The following is a 23,389-nucleotide window of genomic DNA, read 5'->3' on the forward strand; positions in this document are numbered from 1 at the left end:
TGGGGCTTGATAAGGCCGCTCAAGTTGTCTGTGTGAAAAAGTGGGAGGATCCAACAGTAGCAGGCAGGCCTGTCAATCATCAAAGGGAGATTCCCTCTCAAGCACTCGAAGTTGTTTATTGCATAAGGAATTGTCCACTGGAGACTAACCGCAGAGACAATCGATTGAAATTGCTGTCTGTTGACATGGCCCTTAAGGGTGGTTCCAGTCAAACCAGAATCAAAGGCTTCTATTTACACAGAAATCCAAACCCATTGAAAGCACTTACACACAATTGAGGCACATTTGAAACTCCGGAAAAGGGACTTTTGAAAGAGATCAGTATGGATGGGTTTGAATCACTCAGACAACAGGGCAGTTGTATCCCTTTTGTTTTAGCCCAGCTGAACTCGGGAGGTGGGCAGGAACATTCCAGCCCCAGAGTGTAGACACATTCAATCACTCCAACCATTTTGAATCAGCCAATCACGGTCCTTCTCTTGTGTATTGGAACTTTTGGGCGCAAATTTTGCAGACAGCAAAACACCAGGAGCTCACCAGGTATAAAGATAGCTCCTGAGAAGCTATCTCTCTCTTACTTCGCTGGACCACAGGTGAGCAGGTTTTCAGACTCCTCAGCCAGGCAACCTAGTAAGGAGTTAGGGGGTGGTAATTAAGGGGGTATTGCCAAGATTGTTAATCAACATTGTAGCCACTTACCCCTCGTTTTTGCCATCTGCCTTCCCTATTTAAGCGATTTTACTGTAATTACTGTGTTTGTGGTATAGTTTAAAATTTGATTACAGTTTCTTTAGTTTAATAAAAACTTGACTCTCACACCCCCAGACCAGTTGTCCATTTTAATATATTAATTATAAGCCCTCCAGTCAGAACTGGAAGGTGGGGTAGCGATTCGAAACCGCTGTTTGAAAATTGGTTTAGTGTAGCAGCAAAAGGCTGCTGACCAGGTGAATTACCGTAAACCAGGTAAAAGGTTGGAATTGGTCAGAGTGCAGGCAAAGGCTGCTGACCAGGTAAATTACCGTAAACCAATTAAAAGATGCCCCCTACAGGGAGTGTTAGGTAAACGCTAACTGCAGCAACATGAAAAGCCAGATACTGGAGCCAGTGGAACAGAGACATGATTGCACCATTCAAAGTGTACCGGTGACTCTACTGGAGAAAGCTGCCAGCACAAAGGAGCCAATGAGATGCTCGAGTCCATCAACTAGCATGCACCAGTACCTCAGTCCATGCAGAGATGGTTGACCTGCACAATGAGGTCTAATAACCAAAAATCCATCGAAATGCTGTGCTTGGATAAGCCATTATAACCACTAGCTACATGGTCCAATTAAAACCCATCTCATTGTTCTGTGGGTTCTGGATCAGACATTGACAAATGAGCAACAAGACATAAGGTACAAGTAGTCACTGCTTTATTGATCATTCAATAAATTAGTTGCGCAGGGTTTGCTTGTGGTTCCTGTACAGGAACAAGGCGACCAAAGAAGCAGAGATCAGAGAGACAGCAGTCACAGTCAGGGCCACCATCAGGACCACCTCAGACTCCACACCTAAACAGCAATGAGAAACCAACAGTGAGTGAAGGAAATACTGAGGGGGAAATGGAAACTAGCAGTCGGCCAACTCACCACCTGGAGACCTCTCCTCCATCCGTTGCTCAACCTCATTAAGGGACTCGGTTGCCAGGTCTGTCACATCAGTGTCCAGAATGACCAGGGGACCAAGGGAGACCTCACCCTCCCACTTCAATTCAGCATCACTCCCTGCAATATCAAACATTGCAGTTAGAGAGGGTAAAGGGCAACCTCCAACATCTAGAGGATCAGTGTCCTACCAGCTTCAGGTACAAGATCCCTCCTTCCTCTGGAATCAAATCTGGACTCCCTTGTGGCACCGCAGTTACCCAAGTGACAACAGGCACAAACATCATTGTTGGAGACTTCCAATGGAGCCCAGCTAAACAAGAGAATCAGTTTCACAATCAGGTTGGGCATCACTTCTCCACACAACACATCCGAGGGAGAGAGGGGGCACTTACACATTCTGCATCTTCTGGAAAGTACAAGCTTTGCTCATGGAATCTCTCCGATCCACTGCAGCAACCTTCAGGTGACAGCTGATGAAAATCTGAGGGACACATTCAACACAAGCTGTTATTCAGTGACTCCCTACCAACTTGGGAACTCATTGACCATGTGGTGTCAGGAGACAAGTAACAGGATGGACCACAAGCTGGTTATAAATCGGAACAGTGAGTGGGGGTTAAAGGTAGTTACTCAGATTGGTAAATGGTGGGAAGTGGGGTTCCAGTGATCTGCACTGGGACCACCGTTGCTCACCCATTTACATAACATATACTAGAACATAACACAAGAAATAGAAGCAGGAGTAGGCCATTCAGCCCTTTGAGCCTGCTCCGCCATTCAATGAGATCATGGCTGATCATCTGCCTCAACTCCATTCACCGGCCCTATCGCCATATCCCTTGATGCCTTTACTAGTCAGAAATCTATCGACTTCTGTTTTGAATATACCCAATGACTGAGCCTCCACAGCCCTCTGTAGGTCAACCAGTCTTTGGGATTTATTGACTTTTAGTCCCATTAAATTTAGCTAGTACTGTTTTTTTTTAAACTAATAGTTTCTTTAAGTTCCTCATCACACCCTTGGTTTTCTCGTATTTGTGAGGTTGTGTGTGTCTTCCTCCAAAGACCGAAGCAGAGGGGTCGATTTCCCTGAAGCTGTCAGGAAGGTGGCGGGACTACAACTTTTAGGTTTTAATCCTGCCTACATCGACGTCCGGCCAATCCACGCAATTTTCCCTTGATTGACATTAAGGCCGCCCAGCAGGCTCAGCAGGCCAATTAAGGGCCACCCAGCAACAAGTGACGTCACAGACTGCAATTTCATCTGTCAAGAGCTCTTGACAGATGAAATATCAATGTTTCACAGCTGTTTGAAGCTGCCAAACACTGACAGTCTGAGTTCTAACAGGAGTCCTTCTGCACAGACTCAGTTAGAACTCTCAGCAGCAGGCTTTCACTTTTCACAGATCACAGCCATTGGGAATCCAAAGTCAAATTTCAAAATTTGCAGGTGACACCAAATTGGTGGGGGGGGGCGGTGGAGGGGCAGGGCAGCAGGTGTAGTTAGAGTAGGACAGCAACTAAGATACAGCTGGACATTAATAAACCTGCAGAATGGGCTTTTAATTGGCAAATGAAGTTCCAGCATAGGCAAGTACGAGGTCATATTTTGGTAGGAAGCATAAGGAGGCCACATACTCCTTGGAAAATAAATGGGGACGAGAAACAGAGGGATCTGGGGTTAGATACCTAGACCACCAAAAAGAGCAACACAGGTTAAGAAGGCCATAAACAAAATAAAGTACTGGGTTCATTTCTCAAGGGATAGAATTGAATAGCAGAGAAGTTCTGTTAAACTTGTATTAAACCCTGGTTAGACCACAGTATTGCAAACAGTTCTGGTCTCCATAGAAGGATATAGAGGCTCTGGAGGAAGTGCAAAAATGCTTTAACAGAATGATAACAAACCCAGGCGGTTATACCTGTTAAGCTGGATTAATCCCATACTGCCTTACCAATGATTCGCAAAGCATGATGGACTACTTGACATGCCGTGAATAGTTTAAGTGTAAAAAACTGATGCAGGACTGTGGGAATGCAGTACACATAGATAAGAAAGGACAGGGACAGAATGTTTAGATAACTGTTGGAGACAGTCTCATGGTCAAATTTTGTTGAAAGCTAAAGTGAATTTTAAACAGAACTCTAAAAAGAAACAAATGACTTGTGCAGCGTGTGATCGCCTAGTTTTCTGTATTCTCATGATGACTTGCAATTTATGAAAGTGTATAAATATTGTAGCCTCGTGAGTCTAAGGGCACACTCTAGAGGAGACTTCCTTGTGTGCAAACACAAGGGGTTTCTCAGAGTGAAGTCCAGTACCGGTTACCAGAATAAAACTTTACTTATTTTACAGTTTCTGACTTTGTGTATTACTGAGAAAGTGACAATAGACTGACTGGCATGCTGAGTTTCCTAAAGCAGCGAACCTTGATCCCGAAGTTTGGGGTTGATCCTCCTCACAGAAGCGAGGGGTTAACATACCCATCAGGAAAGATTGATCAGGCTGGGGGCTCTTTAGAAAAAAGATTGAGCCAATAGAGGTCTTTAAAATGATGAAAGGGTTTGATAGAGTAGGCAGATGATGTTTCCATTGATGGGCAAGACCAGGACTAGGGCCATAAATACAAGGTAGTAACTAATGAATCCAATAAGGAATTCAGGAGAAACATCTTCACCAAGAGAGTGGTGAGAATGTTGAACTCGCTACCATTGAGTCTTGACAAAGGGTTTTGACCTGAAACATTGACTATTTCTCTCCACAGATGTTGCCTGGCCTGCTGAGTTTTTCCAGCATTTTGTGTTCTTATTTTGCTACCACATGGAGTGGTTGAAGCAAATAGCACAGATGCAATTAAGCAAAAGCTAGACAAGCACATGAAGGACCAGAAGGATATGGGGCTTAGATGAAGATGGGTCAAGAACGCTCATGTGGAGCATAAACCATTTGGGCCAAATGGCCTGTATCTTCTGTAAATACTTGGCAATGGTCAGCTTCCTCTTACCAAGGAACGGTCATCTCCAAAGAAGCGGAACGCATCCAGGTCAAAGCGGAGCGTGTCCAGCTCACGCTCGTCTCTTGGCAACACGAAGGTTGAGAAGGAGTCCTCAGCTTTGCTGTCCAGGAGGCAACTGCAGAACGATTTGAAAAAAGGACATGGAGTGAATCAAGTGAAGCCATTGAGACAGGAGCAGCTGGAGAAAGCAGAGCGCTCCTTACCCATTGTACTCAATGATGCTGTATCTCAGGGTGGAGTCCTTGTCTGGGCTCAACGTAGCAACACATTGGTCAATGTAGAGCTTCAGGGGCATGTGGTTGGTCATTGAAACAGAGGCCTCAATGTGAATGAGGTCACCCAGGTAGTAGACAGTCGAGGTGTGCTCTGTGAGCCAGTCATCTGAAGTACAAGAGGGACAAGGGTTGGAGACAGTGGGTACAACTCCCAGTGGGTGACTACAGGAAATCATTCCACATCCACCCATTACATACCGTTCATTAGGCGCAGAGAGAATGACAGAAGCCCTTCTCCAGACTTGGTGGAGCTGAACGGGATCCAGGTGGGCTTGATCGGGTTACTGCTCACATTGCCCTTCCTGGAAAGACAATGGAGCCATTTTAGGACAAGGTCAGAGAACTGCACCAGCTGCAGACATTATTCACGACAGTGTAAAGAACCTTACCTAAAATAGTGGCACTCAATGGGAACGACAGCTCCATTAGTTCTCACAATGACAGATCCATGGGCCTTGGGGGTGTGGTTCAGGTGGGTGGCGTAGACCAGGAAATCTCCAGACATCTGAAAGACATCAGGTTCAGAAATGGACAACATTCTACTCAAGTGGTTGGAAGTTGTGCAGCCTCAGTAGCTAATGCAAGGAGGGGGATTGCAAGCACAAGACAATTAAACAAAATAAAGACTCAATGAAAGGACAGCTTCACTTCAATAAAAGGAGCCACAGGTTGATAATAACTTGGAGCAATGAATAGAACAGCAGATTTAAGCCTCATTTAATCCAGGCCCCCATGTAGTCTGATATACAGGGAGAGAAAACTGAATATTGTTCATAACTGGACCCCCAGTGACCTGAAAATCCACAAGACAAATGTATGGAAGGAAAAGTTTGGAAGAATCAAGTGAAGGCTCAAGGCCAATAGGGCTGAGATCACAAGGTTGGAGAGACTCAGGAAGACCAGTTAAAACAAAAGAACAATGCATAATTCAACACAAGTCTGAGGATTTAAAAGCAGGAAACAGGAATCTCAACATCAATGACAATTCACCAAGGGTAAGAATAAAGAGTTGGGTCTAATCCAGACACCAAGCATAGAGCAAGAGTTGAGGAATCACATTACCTTCACTGTGCTACCACACTCATGGAGCCCATAGTCAAAGAGGACGGTGTGGTTCTGAGAGTCGATCCCGGTTGGCCGACAACCTACCGTCCCCAGGGTCAGGTCAGCAGCTTTAATCAGGTGCCTGGTTCCAAATAAATCCATCTGTACCCTGACCAGCAGGTTGTGCTCTCCACACTGCACCATCACAGTCTGCAGTGGAGACACACTGCGCCCCTCAGACACACTGAAACTGGAGCCAAAGGGAGACCCAGGAGAAGGGACTCGCTGAGGCCCAGGGGTGGCTTTTACTCTTCTCCATGGAAACCTCTGGCCCCCAAACTGTTGCCAAATATCAGAGGAACAAACAGCTCCAACTAACACCAGCACTGGGAGCAAACCCCTCACTACAAAATCCCCCATAATACTAAACAACTCAACTATCCCTTCAACCACCAACCAGGACCTTTTATACACACAACCTGACACCAATGATACCAGAATAGCAACATTGAGTCAATTAACCGCAATCTCCACAATTTCTACCCAATGCCAGAACTCAAGCGGGCAGGTCGGAGGACCTCCTCGTGGGTCTGCTCCTGGGCCTGGCCAAGAAGGCCATTAATTGGTCCAGGCAGCGGGCGGTCGAGGGGGTCGTCCGGCCGGATTGCCTCCCTCTCTTCCGTGGCCATGTTCGCGCCCGGGTGGCCCTAGAGCTGGAGCACGCGGTGTCCGCCGGCGCGCTAGATCACTTTCGTGACCGGTGGGCGCCTCGGGGACTGGAGTGCATAATTGGGCTGGAGAACCAAATTTTAATTTGATTATTAAGGTTTATTTGAAGTTTTATTGGTTTATTACAGTTTGATTGGTTTATTTACAGTTTTAATGGTTTATTTACAGTTTTTTATCTGTCTAAATTTATGGTTTTACCAAAAGAGGATCACAGAACCAAAGGATTTATTTCTGGGAGGGCCAATTTAAATTGGACCAATAGGGGTGCCTCTTTTGTGGTTGTTCAATTTAACTGAAACTTAAGGAAACGTTAAATAAGGCTTATCAACTTAAATTAAAATAACAGTGGCCGGGGAGATGATGCACTCCAGTCCCCGCGGCGCCCACCTGTCTTGGAAGGCTTCGAGCGTGCCGGCGGACACCGGCTGCTCCATCTCCAGGGCCACCCGGGCGCGGACCAATAGGGGTGGCACTGAGTTGCCCTGATGTCACCTGACACAAGGGTTGCTTTTGAAGGGCACCGTTAATACAATAGTCTAACAAGGCTTTTTAATTGCTGCCTCATGATGACATGGGTTGTCCCAGTGTCATCAACAGAGAAACAAATTTACACCTGACCTCCCTCTTTAAGGTGGCACAACTGATAAAGGATCTCAAACACAGAATGTTCTTTCGACAAAACAACAGGAAACCCATAAAAGTAAATCATTATAGCATTCAACTCGTGTCGATAAGACTCTCCATTCCCTGCGGTGCCCAGCGGTTGCGGGAGGCCTCGAATGTACCGGTGGGCATTGCCCGCTCCCTCTCCAGGGAGCCTGGCGCGCAAACACTCGGAGTCCAATGGGTTTTCCAGAAGCTTTTACAAGTGGCTGGTTCCGGACGGGATCATTGCCTCATTGAAATGGATCGAAAAGTTGGATCTTAATCAGTTGATATGTACTGTGGGACATTAGTTCGGACAGACTCTTTGTTCTTGTTAGTGGTGTCCTGTCCCTTGTGGGGAGGACCCCTTATAGATGATCAGTGTGGGCCTGAGCTTCACCCACTGCCCCTATCTCGTAGTCTGCAAAACAGGACAAGCTCCCCCGTCCCTGCTGATAACTGAAAGGACATCACGAGGGGGAAACAGTCTATCCATTTAAAACCCCAAAATAGAGGCAAAGTCACTCTAATTACAATTGTCCTGTTTCATACAGACTGATAAAGGGTGTGTTGGGAAATGGAGACTGTCACACTGGAACAACAACACCAACTTGTCATCATATCGCACCTTTAATGCAGAAAAACATCCCAAGGTGCTTCACACCGATGTAATCAGAAAAAACGGACGCTGAGTGAAAGAAGGAGATATTAGGAAGGGTGGCCAAGAGCTTGGTCAAAGTTCTGGGTTCTGTAGGGGGCTTCTCTTGCTCGTTCTGGTCTCCTGCCAGGCTTCGTGCAATAATTACCCTTGAGTGGTTCGACCCACTCCCCCTACGGTTCTAGACCTTGGACTTAGATGCAGAGAACAGTAGTGCAGAGAAAGAACTCAGTAGACCAGGTTGAATAGCACGAAATGGATGCTTTTATTTTTAAACAGTTTGAAGCATTACAAAATACATGTCATAGGCACAGATTAAAGTTACTACAATCATACACAAATTTATGAACTTAACTCTATGGAAATGGGGAACACACGGCACGTCGTAAAAGGGGAAACACATTACGATTACCCTTAACTCCCTCCCCTATACCTAAACTAAGTTTCGACCTGGGGAACTTGGGATCATGCTCACCACTCTTGTAATCGCGAAAAAGGGGGGTTCGCAGCCTTTTGGCACCGCTTTCCGTCGTCACGTGGATTTGGAAGCTTCTGGCGCAGCCGATATTCTCTCTCCCTCGAGGCGGTGGGGTAGACACAGCCTCGATGAGCGCTCGTCAAGGTTGAGATCCAGTATCGTGGATTTGGGTTCGTGGAGCAGACCTCAGATGCAGGCTGTTGAAGAAGTGCATGTACATGGAAGAATCTTTCCGGCCTGGATCGCCGGTTCTCCAGAGGGTTTCTTCTCCGTCGGCCTGGGTCGTCGATGATCTCCCGACCCCAGTACCCGGGCCACCCTCGTCCTCTTCTCGTCGTGGCCGAGCCTTGTTCGGCTGAACACCGACCACGTTGTCTTTTCACCGAAGTCGTCCGTCTTTAAAAAGACGAAAACGTCTTCATCGATTCCGCTTCTGCCGAAGTGGAAGAGGCGCCTAGCCTGGCACCGTCCGTCCTTCGTTCGTTCCTTGTAGAAGAAGTCCTTGAAGAAGCAGAAGTCTGAAGTCGCCCAGCATAGCAGAAGTCGAGGAAGAAGTCCGAAGTTGTTCCAGTAACTTAGATGGACTTTCAATCCATAGTTATACCCTTTTGGGACAGTCTTATCTCCCGCCAAATCATAGTCCTGTCTTTGTCTTAATTTTGGCGGGCAGAAATCTCTGCAGGGGCGCTTTGTCTTGTAACGGAGCCGGTGATAACTTAAACTGGCCTTCCTGGCCGATAATGTCTTTTAATGTCTTTTTCATTGTCACCGCGACTCGGTTCGCATATTGATCGGTCCGGAGATTTTCCTTGATGGCTGCTAAACGGTTTCTCCTTTGTACAATAAATGGGTATAAGTGTTTTTGCATTGTCCGCCCATATCTTGATGGGCCCCATCCTGCACTTAGAATTCATTGAATATGTATGCTGTTTCTCTGAGTTTCAGTTCCCAGATACTGGCTTTCGCGGGCTTACTGTCTTCAATCCACAAGCCTGTCTGGCTTGCAGTAACAGAAATAAAATGGTTCAGAAACTGATCACGGGGCCCGGCGGCCATTTTGTATGCCCTTTTATCAAAGGTTTTTCTGTGCAAGCTTACTTTGGTCAATAAACAGTCTTATTTTATCCGGTTTTCTTGCGTGATTTTTGCTGAAAATTTCGAATCTTACAGTTCTAAGCAGGGTTTTAAATGAGGGCAGACAGGTGAAGAGGCAGAGGTTTAGGGGAGACAGGTGGAGAGGCAGAGGTTTAGGGGAGACAGGTGGAGAGGCAGAGGTTTGGGGAGACAGGTGGAGAGGCAGAGGTTTAGGGGAGACAGGTGGAGAGGCAGAGGTTTAGGGGAGACAGGTGGAGAGGCAGAGGTTTAGGGGAGACAGGTGGAGAGGCAGAGGTTTAGGGGAGACAGGTGGAGAGGCAGAGGTTTAGGGGAGACAGGTGGAGAGGCAGAGGTTTAGGGGAGACAGGTGGAGAGGCAGAGGTTTAGGGGAGACAGGTGGAGAGGCAGAGGTTTAGGGGAGACAGGTGGAGAGGCAGAGGTTTAGGGGAGACAGGTGGAGAGGCAGAGGTTTAGGGGAGACAGGTGGAGAGGCAGAGGTTTAAGGAGGGAATTCAAGAGGGCGGAGCTTGATCAGCAGTAGGCCCAGCCATCAATGGTGGAGTGAAGGAAGGGGAGGATCCACAACTGGCCGGAGCTGGGGGGAACTTGAGTTCTGAGGGGGTTACAAATAGGGAGCGATCCTCTGAGGTTGTGATATGGGAGTGTTTTTTAAATTAATTCCTGGGATGTGAGCATCACTGGCAAAGCCAGCATTTATTGTCCATCCCTAATTGCCCTCGAGAAGGTGGTGGTGAGCTGCCTTCTTGAACCGCTGCAGTCCGTGTGGTGAAGATGCTCCCGCAGCGCTGTTAGGGAGGGAGTTCCAGGATTTTGACCCAGCGACGATGAAGGATTGGCGATATATTTCCAAGTCAGGATGGTGTGTGACTTGAAGGGGAACTTGGAGGTGGTGGTGTTCCCATGCGCCTGCTGCCCTTGTCCTTCTAGGTGGTAGAGGTCGCGGATTTGGGAGGTGCTGCCGAAGAAGCCTTGCCGAGTTGCTGCAATGCATCTTGTAGATGGTACACACTGCAGTCACGGTACACTGGTGGTGCAGGGAGTGAATGTTTAAGGTGGTGGATGGGGTGCCGATCAAGTGTGCTGCTTTGTCCTGGATGGTGTCGAGCTTCTTGAGTGTTGTTGCTGCACTCATCCAGGCAAGTGGAGAGTATTCCATCACAATCCTCACTTGTGTCTTGTAGATGGTGGAAAGGCTTTGGGGAGTCAGGAGGTGAGACACTCGCCGCAGAATACTCAGCCTCTGACCTGCTCTTGTAGCCATAGTATTTATGTGGCTGGTCCAGTTAAGTTTCTGGTCAATGGTGAACCCCAGGATGTTGATGGTGGGGACTTCGGGAATGGTAATGCTGTTGAAAGTCAAGGGTCGGTGGTTAGACTCTCGCTTGTTGGAGATAGTCATTGCTTGGCACTTGTGTGGCATGAATGTTACTTGCCACTTATCAGCCCATGCCTGAATGTCATCCAGGTCTTGCTGCATTCGGGAATCGACTACTTCATTATCTGAGGAGATGCAAATGGAACTGAACACTGTGCAGTCATCAGCAAACATCCCCGTTTCTGACCATATGTTGGAGGGAAGGTCATTGATGAAGCAGCTGAAGATGGTTGGGCCCAGGACATTGCCCTGAGGAACTGCTGCAGCGATGTTCTGGGGCTGAGATAATTGACCTCCAACAACTACAACCATCTTCCTTTGTGCTAGGTATGACTCTAGCAAGTTTCCCCTGACTCCCATTGACTTCCGTTTTACTAGGGCTCCTTGATGCCACACTCGGGCAGATGCTGCCTTCATGTCAAGGGCAATCATTCTCACCTCACCTCAGGAATTCAGCTCTTTTGCCCATGTTTGGACCAAAGCTGTAATGCGGTCTGGAGCCAAGTGGCCCTGGCAGAACACAAACTGAGCATCGGTTATTGGTGAGTGCGTGTTACTTGATAGCACTGTCGACGACACCTTCCATCACTTTGCTGATGATTGAGAGTAGACTTCTGGGGTGATAATTGGATGGATTGGATTTGTCCTGCTTTTTGTGGAAAGGACATACCTGGGCAGTTTTCCACATCATCGGGTAAATACCAGTGTTGTAGCTGTACTGGAACAGATTGGCTAGAGGCGCGGCTAGTTCTGGAACACAAGTCTTCAGCACGAGAGCTGGGATGCTGTCAGGGCCCATAGCCTTTGCTGTACCCTGTATCTAACCCGTGCTTTACCTGTTCTGGGAGTGCTTGAATGGGTAGATTAGAGGGAGCTTTACTCTGTATCTAACCCACGCTGTATCTGCCCTGGGAGTGTTGGATGAGACAGTGTAGAGGGGGATTTACTCTGTATCTAACCTATGATGTACGTGCCCTGGGAGTGTTTGATGTGACAGGGTAGAGGGAGCTTTACTCTACAGCTAACCCGTGCTTTATCTGATCTGGGAACGTTTGATGGGACAGTGGATAGGGAACTTTACTCTGTATCCAATCCATGCTGCACCTACACTGGGAGTGCTTAAAGGGAGAATGTAAAAGGTGCTTTATTCTGTATCTAACCCATGCTGTACCTGCTCTGGGAGTGTTTGATGGGACAGTGTAGAGGGAGCTTTACTCTGCATCTAACCGGTGCTGTACCTGCCCTGGCAGTGTTTGATAAGACAGTGTAGAGGGAGCTTTACTCTGTATCTGACCTATGCTGTACTCTCCAATTGGAACGTGTCCCATTCTCCAGCACTAAGGTCTCTCACCTCAATGAGAATAAAATTTACACCTGTAGGAGATAACACTCACTTCACGAATGCACCTGTATTAATGAATCCTCCAACATATTGATCACTAATATGCAATAACCCTTTACTTCCCCGAACAGATTCAAACATCTCCCAGTGGAGTCGAGTGTAGCTGGGGTGGAATCCGAGAGCTCCTTCTTTCTGGGTCAATGGGTCCCATTCTCTGCTGACGGGGTTACACCAGCTCATCTGTGCCTCCGCTGTGCCCCCCAGAAAACCATTACACAGACTCGTGGGGAGGTCCCCAAGGATTTGTTTTATTGATACACCTGCTGACACATCATGTAAACTACTGGGACAGTTATGGTCTGTAACCTGGAGTTGATGAGGTTGCGGTGGGCAGTTGCTCTCGTACAATGCAGTAACCCTGGAGACAGCCCATAATAGAGCAAGCAACATCCACTGGGCATTGGGAGGAGCAGCCAGAGTATAAAAGATGACAATCCTCAGACTGGCCCACTCATGGTCAATGCAGGGATGTTATTTAAGAGTAGCTCCATCAGCCTCTCAGCTCAGACCATCCTACACCTGGGATGTGATGTGACAGGGAGCCAGTAATGTTCAATGTGTGTAGAATGCTCTGCTTTTTGACATTAGTGTAGGTTTATTACAGTAAGGTTATAGTCCACAAATTGTAAAGTTTCTTCACCACCCCCATCCTCCAGATTTTGAGAAGTCTCCATCCCTTCCAGCAGAAGTTATTTTTGGCTTGTAAAGTAAAATGACAGTAAGCAAACCGCAAACAGAACATCGAGTAAAGTTTCAGGTAGCTGTAGAGAATAAACCCACCTCCACGATTCATCTCCTGGCCGTGAGTTTCTAACACCACTAGTGGCACCAACTGTTCATGTCGTTCAGATTCCCCTCCCAGTGTACCTGCCCCTCATGGTGGAAAAAGTCCATGTTTCTCTGCCTTTTAACTTTAAATCCTTTCTCATCATACATTAGTGAGGGTCACTATATTCAGGACTCTAGCTAGTCAGTACAAGATTTGTTAGATGTCACCCTTCAGCTTTTTGCTCCTGTTCCAGGTTCAGAGACTCCTTTGGAGCACTGAAGGCCCAATAGAGACCACTGACACTGGAGGTTACATTTAAACAGGAGCCCACATTGAGCTCATTCCAAATCGAGACAGAAGCAGAAGGTGTAAAAAAAGCTCATTGCAGGAGATGGTCCCCTCCCCAATTCAAGGCTGGGCAAGGAGAGGTTAAGTGTTCCCAATTAGAAGCCCCTTCTTTCCCTTCAGTGAGAGAAGATACCAACTTAATCAAAACCCTACCCTCTGCCAACTTGTTCAATATTCTCATCTCTGCCATCATTTGGTTCCCAGCAAAGGTGAGGTCCTACCCTTCAGCTAGGGGGAGATGCAGCCAATGACTCAGCTGTAAATTAGGGCTCTGAACAGTGCCAGCTCTCATTGGCACCCAATTCAGACCACAGGGTGTAGGGGTTCACAAAATTCCCCTATTTTCCCTGAAGATCGGGAAATATTGGTCCACATCGTGGACGAAGAATTGGGTGATGTGAATTGTCTACAATGTTTTACGATGTGCCCAGAACCGCAGAAGGCTGCGTTCCAGCACGTAGACAACACCGGAATCGAGGAAAATATTCACACACCATAAGACAGCACTTTTATTAATAAAATTGTTCCCCGAGTTTGGTGAGTCAAAAGGGGTTTTAAAATGGCCATCAGTAAAAGCATGGCAGAGACAATGGGGCTTGATAAGGCCACTCGAGTTGTGTGTGTGAAAAAGTGGGAGGATCCAACAGTAGCAGGCAGGCCTGTCAATCATCAAAGAGAGATTCCCTCTCAGAAGCACTGGAAGTTGTTCATTGCATAAGGAATTGTCCACTGGAGACTAACCGCAGAGACAATCGATTGAAATTGCTGTCTGTTGACATGGCCCTTAAGGGTGGTTCCAGTCAAACCAGAATCAAAGGCTTCTATTTACACAGAAATCCAAACCCATTGAAAGCACTTACACACAATTGAGGCACATTTGAAACTCCGGAAAAGGGACTTTTGAAAGAGATCAGTATGGATGGGTTTGAATCACGCAGACAATAGGGCAGTTGTATCCCTTTTGTTTTAGCCCAGCTGAACTCGGGAGGTGGGCGGGAACATTCCAGCCCCAGAGTGTAGACACATTCAATCACTCCAACCATTTTGAATCAGCCAATCACGGTCCTTCTCTTGTGTATTGGAACTTTTGGGCGCAAATTTTGCAGACAGCAAAACACCAGGAGCTCACCAGGTATAAAGATAGCTCCTGAGAAGCTATCTCTCTCTTACTTCACTGGACCACAAGTGAGCAGGTTTTCGGACTCTTCAGCCAGGCAACCTAGTAAGGAGTTAGGGGGTGGTAATTAAGGGGGTATTGCCAAGATTGTTAATCAACATTGTAGCCACTTACCCCTCGTTTTTGCCATCTGCCTTCCCTATTTAAGCGATTTTACTGTAATTACTGTGTTTGTGGTATAGTTTAAAATTTGATTACAGTTTCTTTAGTTTAATAAAAACTTGACTCTCACACCCCCAGACCAGTTGTCCATTTTAATATATTAATTATAAGCCCTCCAGTCAGAACTGGAAGGTGGGGTAGCGATTCGAAACCGCTGTTTGAAAATTGGTTTCGTGTAGCAGCAAAAGGCTGCTGACCAGGTGAATTACCGTAAACCAGGTAAAAGGTTGGAATTGGTCAGAGTGCAGGCAAAGGCTGCTGACCAAGTAAATTACCGTAAACCAATTAAAAGATGCCCCCTACAGGGAGTGTTAGGTAAACGCTAACTACAGCAACATGAAAAGCCAGATACTGGAGCCAGTGGAACAGAGACATGATTGCACCATTCAAAGTGTACCGGTGACTCTACTGGAGAAAGCTGCCAGCACAAAGGAGCCAATGAGATGCTCGAGTCCATCAACTAGCATGCACCAGTACCTCAGTCCATGCAGAGATGGTTGACCTGCACAATGAGGTCTAATAACCAAAAATCCATCGAAATGCTGTGCTTGGATAAGCCATTATAACCACTAGCTACATGGTCCAATTAAAACCCATCTCATTGTTCTGTGGGTTCTGGATCAGACATTGACAAATGAGCAACAAGACATAAGGTACAAGTAGTCACTGCTTTATTGATCATTCAATAAATTAGTTGCACAGGGTTTGCTTGTGGTTCCTGTACAGGAACAAGGCGATCAAAGAAGCAGAGATCAGAGAGACAGCTGTCACAGTCAGGGCCACCATCAGGACCACCTCAGACTCAGCACCTAAACAGCAATGAGAAACCAACAGTGAGTGAAGGAAATACTGAGGGGGGGAAATGGAAACTAGCAGTCGGCCAACTCACCACCTGGAGACCTCTCCTCCATCCGTTGCTCAACCTCATTAAGGGACTCAGTTGCCAGGTCTGTCGCATCAGTGTCCAGAATGACCAGGGGTCCAAGGGAGACCTCACCCTCCCACTTCAATTCAGCATCACTCCCTGCAATATCAAACATTGCAGTTAGAGAGGGTAAAGGGCAACCTCCAACATCTAGAGGATCAATGTCCTACCGGCTTCAGGTACAAGATCCCTCCTTCCTCTGGAATCAAATCTGGACTCCCTTGTGGCACTGCAGTTGCCCAAATGACAACAGGCACAAACATCATTGTTGGAGACTTCCAATGGAGCCCAGCTAAACAAGAGAATCAGTTTCACAATCAGGTTGGGCATCACTTCTCCACACAAGAAGCCCTAGAGGAGTATAAAAAGAGCAGGGGCATACTTAAAAAAGAAATTAGGAGGGCGAGGAGGGGCCATGAAATAACACTGGCGAGCAAAATAAAGGAAAATCCTAAGATGTTTTATAAGTATATTAAGGGCAAGAGGATAACCAGGGAAAGGGTAGGGCCCATTAGGGACCAAAGTGGCAATCTGTGTGTAGAGCCAGAGGATGTAGGTGGGGTTTTAAATGAATTTTTTGCATCTGTGTTCACTATGGAGAAAGACGATGCAGACATAGAAATCGGGCAAGGGGACTGTGACATACTCGAACATATTAGCATCGAGAGGGAGGAGGTGCTAGCGGTTTTAGCAGGCCAAAAAGTGGATAAATCCCCAGGCCCGGACGAGATGTATCCCAGGCTGCTGTGGGAGGCAAGGGAGGAGATTGCAGGGGCTCTGACACTAATTTTCAGAACCTCTCTGGCCACAGGGGATGTACCAGAGGACTGGAGAACAGCTAACGTAGTACCATTATTCAAGAAGGGTAGCAGGGATAAACCAGGGAATTACAGGCCAGTGAGTCTAACATCTGTGGTGGGGAAATTATTGGAAAAAATTCTGAGGGACAAAATTAATCTCCACTTGGAGAGGCAAGGATTAATCGGGGATAGTCAGCATGGCTTTGTCAAGGGTAAATCATGTCTAACAAATCTGATCGAATTTTTCGAGGGGGTGACTAGTGGGGTGGATGAGGGAAATGCTGTGGATGTGGTTTACATGGACTTCAGTAAAGCTTTTGACAAAGTCCCACATAGGAGACTGGTCAAGAAGGTAAGAGCCCATGGGATCCAGGGTGCCTTGGCACGTTGGATCCTAAACTGGCTGAGTGGCAGGAGGCAGAGGGTGATGGTCGAAGGTTGCTTTTGTGACTGGAAGCCTGTGTCCAGTGGGGTACCTCAGGGATCGGTGCTGGGTCCCTTATTGTTTGTGATCTACATAAATGATTTGGATGAGAATGTAAAAGGTATGATCAGTAAGTTCGCAGATGACACGAAAATTGGTGGGGTGGTAAATTGCGAGGAGGAAAGCCTCCAGCTACAGGACGATATAAACGGGTTGGTCAGATGGGCGGAAAAGTGGCAAATGGAATTTAACCCTGAAAAGTGCGAGGTGATGCATTTTGGACGGACAAATAAGGCAAGGGCATACACAATGAGTGGTAGGACCCTAGGAAGTACAGAGGGTCAGAGGGACCTTGGTGTACATGTACATAGATCCCTGAAGGCAGCGGAGCAGGTAGATAAGGTGGTTAAAAAGGCATATGGGATACTTGCCTTCATTAGCCGAGGCATAGAATATAAGAGCAGGGAGGTTATGATGGAGCTGTACAAAACGCTGGTGAGGCCACAGCTGGAGTACTGTGTGCAGTTCTGGTCGCCTCACTATAGGAAGGATGTGATTGCTTTGGAGAGGGTGCAGAGAGGATTCACCAGGATGTTACCTGGGATGGAGCGCCTCAGCTATGAAGAGAGGCTGGACAGGCTGGAGTTGTTTTCCTTGGAGCAGAGAAGGCTGAGGGGGGACCTGATTGAGGTGTACAAAATAATGAGGGGCATAGATAGGTTAGATAAAGAGGAACTTTTCCCCTTAGTGGGGGGGTCAATAACAAGGGGGCATAGATTCAGGGTAAGGGGCAGGAGATTTAGAGGGGATTTGAGGAGGAACTTTTTCACCCAGAGGGTGGTTGGAATGTGGAACTCAATGCCTGAAAGGGTGGTGGAGGCAGGAACCCTCACAACATTCAAGAAGCATTTGGATGAGCACTTGAAATGCCATTGCATACAAGGCTATGGACCAAATGCTGGAAAATGGGATTAGACTGGACAGGGATGGATGGGCGGCGCAGACACGATGGGCCGAAGGGCCTCTTTCTGTGCTGTAAAACTCTATGACTCTATGACTCTATGACAACACATCCGAGGGAGAGAGGGGGAACTTACACATTCTGCATCTTCTGGAAAGTACAAGCTTTGCTCATGGAATCTCTCCGATCCACTGCAGCAACCTTCAGGTGACAGCTGATGAAAATCTGAGGGACACATTCAACACAAGCTGTTATTCAGTGACTCCCTACCAACTTGGGAACTCATTGACCATGTGGTGTCAGGAGACAAGTAACAGGATGGATCACAAGCTGGTTATAAATCAGAACAGTGAGTGGGGGTTAAAGGTAATTACTCAGATTGGTAAATGGTGGGAAGTGGGGTTCCAGTGATCTGCACTGGGACCACCGTTGCTCACCCATTTACATAACATATACTAGAACATAACACAAGAAATAGAAGCAGGAGTAGGCCATTCAGCCCTGCGAGCCTGCTCCGCCATTCAATGAGATCATGGCTGATCATCTGCCTCAACTCCATTCACCGGCCCTATCGCCATATCCCTTGATGCCTTTACTAGTCAGAAATCTATCGACTTCTGTTTTGAATATACCCAATGACTGAGCCTCCACAGCCCTCTGTAGGTCAACCAGTCTTTGGGATTTATTGACTTTTAGTCCCATTAAATTTAGCTAGTACTGTTTTTTTTTTTAACCTAATAGTTTCTTTAAGTTCCTCATCACACCCTTGGTTTTCTCGTATTTGTGAGGTTGTGTGTGTCTTCCTCCAAAGACCGAAGCAAAGGGGTCGATTTTCCTGAAGCTGTCAGGAAGGTGGCGGGACTACAACTTTTAGGTTTTAATCCTGCCTACATCGACGTCCGGCCAATCCACGCAATTTTCCCTTGATTGACATTAAGGCCGCCCAGCAGGCCAATTAAGGGCCACCCAGCAACAAGTGACGTCACAGACTGCAATTTCATCTGTCAAGAGCTCTTGACAGATGAAATATCAATGTTTCACAGCTGTTTGAAGCTGCCAAACACTGACAGTCTGAGTTCTAACAGGAGTCCTTCTGCACAGACTCAGTTAGAACTCTCAGCAGCAGGCTTTCACTTTTCACAGATCACAGCCATTGGGAATCCAAAGTCAAATTTCAAAATTTGCAGGTGACACCAAATTGGTGGGGGGGGGGGTGTGGAGGGGCAGGGCAGCAGGTGTAGTTAGAGTAGGACAGCAACTAAGATACAGCTGGACATTAATAAACCTGCAGAATGGGCTTTTAATTGGCAAATGAAGTTCCAGCATAGGCAAGTACGAGGTCATGTTTTGGTAGGAAGCATAAGGAGGCCACATACTCCTTGGAAAATAAATGGGGACGAGAAACAGAGGGATCTGGGGTTAGATACCTAGACCACCAAAAAGAGCAACACAGGTTAAGAAGGCCATAAACAAAATAAAGTACTGGGTTCATTTCTCAAGGGATAGAATTGAATAGCTGAGAAGTTCTGTTAAACTTGTATTAAACCCTGGTTAGACCACAGTATTGCAAACAGTTCTGGTCTCCATAGAAGGATATAGAGGCTCTGGAGGAAGTGCAAAAATGCTTTAACAGAATGATAACAAACCCAGGCGGTTATACCTGTTAAGCTGGATTAATCCCATACTGCCTTACCAATGATTCGCAAAGCATGATGGACTACTTGACATGCAGTGAATAGTTTAAGTGTAAAAAACTGATGCAGGACTGTGGGAATGCAGTACACATAGATAAGAAAGGACAGGGACAGAATGTTTAGATAACTGTTGGAGACAGTCTCATGGTCAAATTTTGTTGAAAGCTAAAGTGAATTTTAAACAGAACTCTAAAAAGAAACAAATGACTTGTGCAGCGTGTGATCACCTAGTTTTCTGTATTCTCATGATGACTTGCAATTTATGAAAATGTATAAATATTGTAGCCCCGTGAGTCTAAGGGCACACTCTAGAGGAGACTTCCTTGTGTGCAAACACAAGGGGTTTCTCAGAGTGAAGTCCAGTACTGGTTACCAGAATAAAACTTTACTTATTTTACAGTTTCTGACTTTGTGTATTACTGAGAAAGTGACAATAGACTGACTGGCATGCTGAGTTTCCTAAAGCAGCGAACCTTGATCCCGAAGTTTGGGGTTGATCCTCCTCACAGAAGCGAGGGGTTAACATACCCATCAGGAAAGATTGATCAGGCTGGGGGCTCTTTAGAAAAAAGATTGAGCCAATAGAGGTCTTTAAAATGATGAAAGGGTTTGATAGAGTAGACAGATGATGTTTCCATTGATGGGCAAGACCAGGACTAGGGCCATAAATACAAGGTAGTAACTAATGAATCCAATAAGGAATTCAGGAGAAACATCTTCACCAAGAGAGTGGTGAGAATGTTGAACTCGCTACCATTGAGTCTTGACAAAGGGTTTTGACCTGAAACATTGACTATTTCTCTCCACAGATGTTGCCTGGCCTGCTGAGTTTTTCCAGCATTTTGTGTTCTTATTTTGCTACCACATGGAGTGGTTGAAGCAAATAGCACAGATGCAATTAAGCAAAAGCTAGACAAGCACATGAAGGACCAGAAGGATATGGGGCTTAGATGAAGATGGGTCAAGAACGCTCATGTGGAGCATAAACCATTTGGGCCAAATGGCCTGTATCTTCTGTAAATACTTGGCAATGGTCAGCTTCCTCTTACCAAGGAACGGTCATCTCCAAAGAAGCAGAACGCATCCAGGTCAAAGTGGAGCGTGTCCAGCTCACGCTCGTCTCTTGGCAACACGAAGGTTGAGAAGGAGTCCTCAGCTTTGCTGTCCAGGAGGCAACTGCAGAACGATTTGAAAAAAGGACATGGAGTGAATCAAGTGAAGCCATTGAGACAGGAGCAGCTGGAGAAAGCAGAGCGCTCCTTACCCATTGTAGTCAATGATGCTGTATCTCAGGGTGGAGTCCTTGTCTGGGCTCAACGTAGCAACACATTGGTCAATGTAGAGCTTCAGGGGCATGTGGTTGGTCATTGAAACAGAGGCCTCAATGTGAATGAGGTCGCCCAGGTAGTAGACAGTCGAGGTGCGCTCCGTGAGCCAGTCATCTGAAGTACAAGAGGGACAAGGGTTGGAGACAGTGGGTACAACTCCCAGTGGGTGACTACAGGAAATCATTCCACATCCACCCATTACATACCGTTCATTAGGCGCAGAGAGAATGACAGAAGCCCTTCTCCAGACTTGGTGGAGCTGAACGGGATCCAGGTGGGCTTGATCGGGTTACTGCTCACATTGCCCTTCCTGGAAAGACAATGGAGCCATTTTAGGACAAGGTCAGAGAACTGCACCAGCTGCAGACATTATTCACGACAGTGTAAAGAATCTTACCTAAAATAGTGGCACTCAATGGGAACGACAGCTCCATTAGTTCGCACAATGACAGATCCATGGGCCTTGGGGGTGTGGTTCAGGTGGGTGGCGTAGACCAGGAAATCTCCAGACATCTGAAAGACATCAGGTTCAGAAATGGACAACATTCTACTCAGGTGGTTGGAAGTTGTGCAGCCTCAGTAGCTAATGCAAGGAGGGGGATTGCAAGCACAAGACAATTAAACAAAATAAAGACTCAATGAAAGGACAGCTTCACTTCAATAAAAGGAGCCACAGGTTGATAGTAACTTGGAGCAATGAATAGAACAGCAGATTTAAGCCTCATTTAATCCAGGCTCCCATGTAGTCTGATATACAGGGAGAGAAAACTGAATATTGTTCATAACTGAACCCCCAGTGACCTGAAAATCCACAAGACAAATGTATGGAAGGAAAAGTTTGGAAGAATCAAGTGAAGGCTCAAGGCCAATAGGGCTGAGATCACAAGGTTGGAGAGACTCAGGAAGACCAGTTAAAACAAAAGAACAATGCATAATTCAACACAAGTCTGAGGATTTAAAAGCAGGAGACAGGAATCTCAACATCAATGACAATTCACCAAGGGTAAGAATAAAGAGTTGGGTCTAATCCAGACACCAAGCATAGAGCAAGAGTTGAGGAATCACATTACCTTCACTGTGCTACCACACTCATGGAGCCCATAGTCAAAGAGGACGGTGTGGTTCTGAGAGTCGATCCCGGTTGGCCGACAACCTGCCGTCCCCAGGGTCAGGTCAGCAGCTTTAATCAGGTGCCTGGTTCCAAATAAATCCATCTGTACCCTGACCAGCAGGTTGTGCTCTCCACACTGCACCCTCACAGTCTGCAGTGGAGACACACTGCGCCCCTCAGGCACACTGAAACCGGAGCCAAATGGAGACCCAGGCGGAGGGACTCGCTGAGGCCCAGGGGTGGCTTTTACTCTCCTCCATGGAAACCTCTGGCCCCCAAACTGTTGCCAAATATCAGAGGAACAAACAGCTCCAACTAACACCAGCACTGGGAGCAAACCCCTCACTACAAAATCCCCCATGATACTAAACATCTCAACTATCCCTTCAACCACCAACCAGGACCTTTTATACACACAACCTGACACCAATGATACCAGAACAGCAACATTGAGTCAATTAACCGCAATCTCCACAATTTCTATCCAATGACAGAACTGTTGGAGCACTCGTTGCCTCATTCTCTGGCTTGCTCTGAGTGCTGCAGGTTGTCTCTGGCTTGCTCTGAGTTCTGCAGGTTGTCTTTGTCTTCCTCAGTGCTGCAGGAGGAAAGAAGAGCGTGGTGGCCTCCTGAACAGGCAAGAAGGAGAGGCACCAGTCCACCAGACCATCTACAACTGAGGTGCCTGGAGGGAGAGGAGGAGAGGAGAGGCCTCCATCTCAGGAGAGGAGAGAGGGGAGAGGAACACCAGCCAACTTCTACTTGGAAGGAGGGGAGGAGCTGCTTCGTTACTTTCAACATCTGCAGGTGGGTGTCTTTTTGTGCATTCCCCAAGAGACTGTGTATTCTAGGCGGGGGGAGGAAAGAAGACGGGCCGGGAAGCCTGGCCTGGGTCGGCTGGAGCTGCCCAGGTGAAGCCTCTTACTCGCTGACCTACATCAAGAAGACCTGGTGTGGGGCTGAGCCTGGGCTTCTTCCAGCCTACCCAGGCGAAGACATCTTCTCCCCCTGCCCGAAGACCATCTTCATAGACTTTGTTGACATCGGGGAGTGCACCCCTGCTGACACCCACCCACCAACAACCACCTAGAGTGCGGACCCTGCCTTTGCGGCCCCCCCTCCTTCCCACCCATCCCCTCTCTCTCTCTCTTTATCCCTCTCCTTTGTCTCTCTCAGAGGGCACCTCCATTAAAACCACAAATAGCCACTTTGAGCAGAGAGGAGGAGGCCCCTCTCCCAATCATTCCATCAAGGGGAGAGGCGGGCCATTGGCTTTAAACTCCCTCTGCTCGGTGGCAG

General features: G+C 47.1%; 2 protein-coding genes across 2 annotated transcripts; both read right to left on the reverse strand.

The window, feature by feature from the left end:
• Window positions 1-1,253: 1,253 nt before the first annotated feature.
• Window positions 1,254-6,402, reverse strand: LOC147090622 (zona pellucida sperm-binding protein 3-like). Its single transcript, XM_085977394.1, has 9 exons — window positions 6,007-6,402; window positions 5,334-5,449; window positions 5,143-5,246; window positions 4,873-5,050; window positions 4,658-4,784; window positions 2,045-2,133; window positions 1,841-1,962; window positions 1,635-1,769; window positions 1,254-1,556 (listed from the first exon to the last, which is right to left on the reverse strand). Exons 1-9 carry the CDS (start codon window positions 6,190-6,192, stop codon window positions 1,438-1,440), a joined length of 1,176 nt encoding a protein of 391 aa, XP_085833520.1. The 5' UTR covers window positions 6,193-6,402; the 3' UTR covers window positions 1,254-1,437.
• An 8,951-nt stretch (window positions 6,403-15,353) lies between these two features.
• Window positions 15,354-22,485, reverse strand: LOC147090623 (zona pellucida sperm-binding protein 3-like). The gene is made up of 9 exons (XM_085977137.1): window positions 22,050-22,485; window positions 21,377-21,492; window positions 21,186-21,289; window positions 20,916-21,093; window positions 20,701-20,827; window positions 18,094-18,182; window positions 15,943-16,064; window positions 15,737-15,871; window positions 15,354-15,656 (listed from the first exon to the last, which is right to left on the reverse strand). The coding sequence occupies exons 1-9, from the start codon at window positions 22,461-22,463 to the stop codon at window positions 15,538-15,540; spliced, it is 1,404 nt and encodes a 467-aa protein (XP_085833263.1). The 5' UTR covers window positions 22,464-22,485; the 3' UTR covers window positions 15,354-15,537.
• Between the last annotated feature and the right edge of the window lie 904 nt (window positions 22,486-23,389).

Source organism: Somniosus microcephalus, unplaced genomic scaffold (assembly GCF_052327205.1).
Source record: "Somniosus microcephalus isolate GS21.2 unplaced genomic scaffold, FLI_Smic_1.0 unresolved_chr4, whole genome shotgun sequence".
Classification (NCBI taxonomy): Eukaryota; Metazoa; Chordata; class Chondrichthyes; order Squaliformes; family Somniosidae; genus Somniosus; species Somniosus microcephalus.